Source organism: Cherax quadricarinatus, chromosome 14 (genome assembly GCF_038502225.1).
Source record: "Cherax quadricarinatus isolate ZL_2023a chromosome 14, ASM3850222v1, whole genome shotgun sequence".
NCBI lineage: Eukaryota > Metazoa > Arthropoda > Malacostraca > Decapoda > Parastacidae > Cherax > Cherax quadricarinatus.
Window position 1 is genome coordinate 13,618,487 of NC_091305.1, and position 5,000 is coordinate 13,623,486.

At 44.0% G+C, this 5,000-nt stretch overlaps 2 protein-coding genes across 2 annotated transcripts in view; both read right to left on the reverse strand.

The window, feature by feature from the left end:
- Positions 1-5,000, reverse strand: part of LOC138852703 (protein doublesex-like) — a 398,114-nt gene that overhangs the window by 40,775 nt on the left and 352,339 nt on the right. The gene's annotated exons all lie outside the window — the stretch shown is intronic.
- The window catches only part of LOC128695228 (lachesin), a 27,319-nt gene continuing 25,352 nt past the window's right edge, over positions 3,034-5,000 (reverse strand). Inside the window, exon 6 of the mRNA XM_053785748.2 lies at positions 3,034-4,153. Within this exon, the coding sequence (XP_053641723.2) occupies positions 3,742-4,153 (412 nt within the window). The 3' untranslated portion in view covers positions 3,034-3,741. The remainder of the gene's footprint in view (positions 4,154-5,000) is intronic.

The following is a 5,000-nucleotide window of genomic DNA, read 5'->3' on the forward strand; positions in this document are numbered from 1 at the left end:
TTTGCTACCAAAATGCAAGTTCCTGATCCAGTAAGGGACCCTCCTTGGCTAGCTGCAAGAACTGTGTCAAAACTGTCAGTGGTGACAATAAGGCAGGAGGAGGTGCATTTCCTTCTTCAATCGCTTGACCAAGAAAAGGCTATGGGCCCAGACAAGTTGAGCCCAAGATTGTTGAGAAGATGTGCAGACCAGCTAGCAGCACCTCTAACTCGCATCTTCCAGCACTGCCTAGCACAATGTAAATGGCCCTCTCTGTGGGAAGAGACAAATGTAGTCCCTGTTTACAGAAAGAAGAGCAGAACAGAATCAGCAACTACAGACCAGTGTCACTCCTGTCAATCACTGGTAAGATCCTTGAGACAATAATCTCAAGAAAAATGACAGAGTTTTTTGACTACCACTCACTACTTTGTGATCGTCAATATGGCTTCAGGAAAGGTTACTGTGCTGCTGATCTGTTGTTAAACCTCTCCACTAAGTGGCACCAGTCACTGGACGAATCCAAAGTCAGCTGTGTGGTAGCACTGGACATTGCTGGTGCTTTCGACCGGGTGTGGCACCAGGGTCTCTTAGCAAAACTTCAAGCACTGGGAATTGCAGGCTCTACGCTATGTCTCCTCAGTGATTACCTTCATGGTAGATCTCTAAGGGTAGTTCTCAATGGAACGAAATCAGCAAGACATCTTGTTGGGGCAAGTGTTCCACAAGGAAGCGTGCTGGGACCATTGTTATGGAATGTCTACTTCAATGAGCTTCTTCATCTCATCCCAGAATCCCATGCATATGCAGACGACTGTACACTGACATTCACTTATCCAAGAGAAGAAATGCCAGCTGCTCTAAGCTACATCAATCACCAGCTAAGAGCTATATCAGCTTGGGGAAATAGATGGCAAGTAACATTTGCACCTGAGAAAATGCAAATGATGATAGTCTCTAGGCACCGAGTAGAGAACAGAGCAAGACGTCTCATCTCTCGCCTGGACCCATCCTGGATAGATCTGTCATTTCAGCAGAGCCTTCAACACAGGAGGGATGTGGGTGGCCTTACTGTTATGTACAAGGCCAATATTGTCAAAGTACCACACTTGGATCCACTTCGAGGACAGCGTGAAACAAGCTTTTATGCCACAAGACGGGCAGAAAGCAGCAACTTCACTCTGGCTGTACCCTTCTCCAGAACATCACTCCATCTGAGATCATATATACCCAGGATGACTCGAGTATGGAACACATTCGTACAGCATAATGATGTCAACGAGATAAAGTCAGTTGATCAAATGAAAATGCTGGCCCACAGATGGCTCCAACTTCATCCTGTTCCCTACTTGTATGTCTCATAACAATAAAAATGCTTTCAAATGAGCTGATGTAGGTAACAGCTCTTAGCTTGCCAATAAAGTTAGGAATCCTTAACCTGTAAATAGCTTGTCAATAAAGCTAGGGATCCTTAACCTTGTCAAACCCTGTGTAAAAAAAAAAAACAGTGTTCCTACATTCTTATGTTCTTAAACTACAGGAAAAATAGGCCATAATTCCTCAGTGTGGCATTACATTTAAGACAATCTAATGAATTTGTATAAGAGCCCAGTTTCTGACTGCGTATTATTGCCTCAACTGAAAACGCATCTAATTTGACTAACCCGTCACTGATATTGAATAATCCATACTTATCTTGCTTAATAATTACCGATTCTACAATATTCCTTTTAAGCCGAGAGGAACAAGGGAAAATGACTCTTGCTTCCTGCCAATTAGCCGGGTTATTACAAGCTCTAATGTGGTTGAAAATTGCGTTCGACTCCTGTGCTATAAGTATCGAATAACAGTTATGTGAAATTCTGACTTTCAGCGGTTTTCCCGTCTGTCCCAAATAGGAGAGACTGCAACTGTTGCAACCAATTCTGTAGACACCACCAACACGCTGTTGGGGTGAATTCTTCATCAGAATGCTTCTAACAGTCCATGAATTTTTAAATACTACTTGCATATTAAATCTTTTAAGGGCATTCGGCAGGATAAATTCTCGTTGAATGGGAAAACCAGCACATTCTTGGTCTGAGGTGTTATCCTAGGGTCTGTTCTATAACAAGTTTTCTTGGTTGCCAGTAAGGAAGATTTCACAAACACCTTAGGATACCGCAATTTCATGCCAATGACAAATATTTTCCTAATTTCTTCATCCAGGAACCCCAGACTGCACACTCTATAGGCTCTCAGAAGCATAATAAGAAATACACTCCTTTTAACTCTCATCTTATGGTTGGAATAGTAGTGGATCTTAAATGAATGCATTAGACTGTCTTAAATGTATTGCTACACCGAGGAATTAGGACCTTTTTTCCTGAAGTTTCTGAAGGTTGAACCAGAGTTTTCCTCAGAATTATGTGGGATAATTACAGATGCCTCCCTCTTTAAATAAGTTTATTTTAATGACCCCCGTTTCCTTTGTATAACTTTTAGAAGTCTTCCCCTTAAATGTTCCCATTTTCTCGTCCCTTTAAATGGACCCGATTTCTCATGGACGGTCACTCCATAATTGCCAGTGACTTCCATATCACTGGCAATATAATTAGTTAATCATAGCGGAGTATGACTGAATTTTTTTTATTGCTACGTTACTTTCGTTTAGGCTACTATTACAGTATCAGTGCTTGTGGGATTTTTCTAATGCTATAATATTCATCCTTTTGGCTATAGGCACTGGTATGCCTGGGGGCACTTCCTCTCTCTCTCTTTCATTCACTCTCCCTCCCTTACTCCAGTGAAGACGTACTTTGCGATCATATTTGCTTGGATATCCTCCTCTTTTCTGCAACTTTGCAAGCTCCTGATGATTTAATGATAGCAACAAGAAAGGCCTAGAGTATCATTCTACTATATATATATATATATATATATATATATATATATATATATATATATATATATATATATATATATATATATATATATATATATATATATATATATATATATATATATATATATATATATATATATATATATAGAAGTTTATTTGTGATGGTTTGCCGTCACCTCTGCGCTGCCTGTTTGAGAGTTTGCTGGTTTATTTACGATCAGTTGCAACACTCATGCTCCTAATACACCGCATACCGTCATAATTATTATAAATGTTAAGTGTTTGTAAGTGAAGATGTTTGTAAGTCGAGGCCTTTGTAAGTTGGGGACTCCGCATTCCGTCTCCCCCCCTGTGTATGACATTGAAGAAAATGATTGATTTACTCTTATCTTTTGTGAGGAAAATATAGACACTTGTTCTTTGAAATATTCTGCTGACAAGCCTCCAGCCACCCCACCGCCTGATGCCCACCCGTCCACTACCCACTGACCCACCACTCTACCGTCCACCTGTCCACCACCCACTGACTCACCCGTCTACCATCCACTCGTCCACCACCCACTGCCCTCCTGTTCATCGTCCACCCATCCACCACTACAATCGTCACCTCCAGCAATACTATTATCTCCACCACATCACTTTTCCAACACCCAACAGTATTTCCAACGTTACCACCCACAGTCACGGCTACCACCACCATAGTTACCAATATAGCAGTCACCACCAGCACTGTAACCACCACCACTACTACTCCTGTAGAACCTCCTGCAAGCATGTGAATTAACACCTTGTTAGTTGTTTACCTGTGCCCCAACTCTTAATTAACACTTAACACTAGTAACATACACCTTCCTAGCGTGAGAAACACAAACATATATTCATAACAATATGTGTGGAGGGTCTGTGACCACCAGCACCAGCGCCAGGGACCACAAGACCAGTGCCTCCAGGCAGGATGCGAACCAGCTTTCCCGAGGATGTGTTCTGGAGGAGGCGCTGCCACTGCCCTGTTCTTCATGCCCCTCGGGAAGGCCAAACTTGCCCCCTGGGTACCCATTGTCGGTGCGTCCGTCTCCGCCGAACTCCAGCCGCTGGCGCTGCCGCTGTCGGCTCTGCTCCTTGTCGAAGTCGACTCCCAGACCGGCGGTGGCTCCGTCAGCGCCGGCTGAGCCGGCTGCGCCGTCTAGGTGCCTGCTCTGGCCGCCCTCCCGACGACGCAAGTCCAGGGAATTGACGGACTTGCTGTGCGGCGTCGTGACGTACAGGTGGTACTGGTGCTCCGTCGTCGACCTGGAAGCATGAAAGAAGCAGAGGTCATCAGAGGTTGTCGCGTGGAGGCATCGTCGTACCGACGCATCGCGACACTACGTCACCGACCATACATGTCCGTCTTCTTCACCCGTCTCTTGGAATGCATGACCGAGTCTCCCGTCTCTCTTCCCCCCCCCCTCCCACCCCGCCGCCCTTCTGTCTCCCCGTTCGTCTCACCGTCCGCCCGCCCGTCCGTCCATCCGTCAGTTCACATCCACACGCAAAAAAAAAAAAAATAAAAAAATCGTGATGACGTGTCACACAACCATCATATCTACACATCTACAACCTACACTGATTTGCCGCTAGGGCTGAAAACATGTTTTTTTTTTAACCCCTCAGAGCGCCATTTCTTTTTTTCTTTTGCTAAATCACCCCCTTTTTTTTTTCTCCTCCACCGAAACGTTGATCAAATTACGAGTTAAAAATGGGTTATCTAGGTTATTTACCTGTTTCAAGTTAATGAAATAAATGATTCCTTTGAGCGTGTTGTCCCTTTGAGCTTGACGTAGGCTCCACCGCTAGCAACCAAAACAACAGATCTAATCGCAACGAGTCTAGCGGTTTGAGTTTGGTAGGGGCAAAACAAAGTCTTTTAAAACGATGAAATGTGCAGCTGGGATCTGTAAAACTAGCTTTACACCGACGATTATGGATGGGATTCTGTGTCTCTTATCTCTCTTATCTCTCTCTCCCATCTCTCTCTCTCTAGTGCCTCTGCTGACCTTTGGATAGTGACCTTTGACCTCTGAGAGGCAGTGACGAACTATGAGGCAGATGCTGCCAGCCTTGGGAATTCACATTTGCAAATCATTATATATCAACA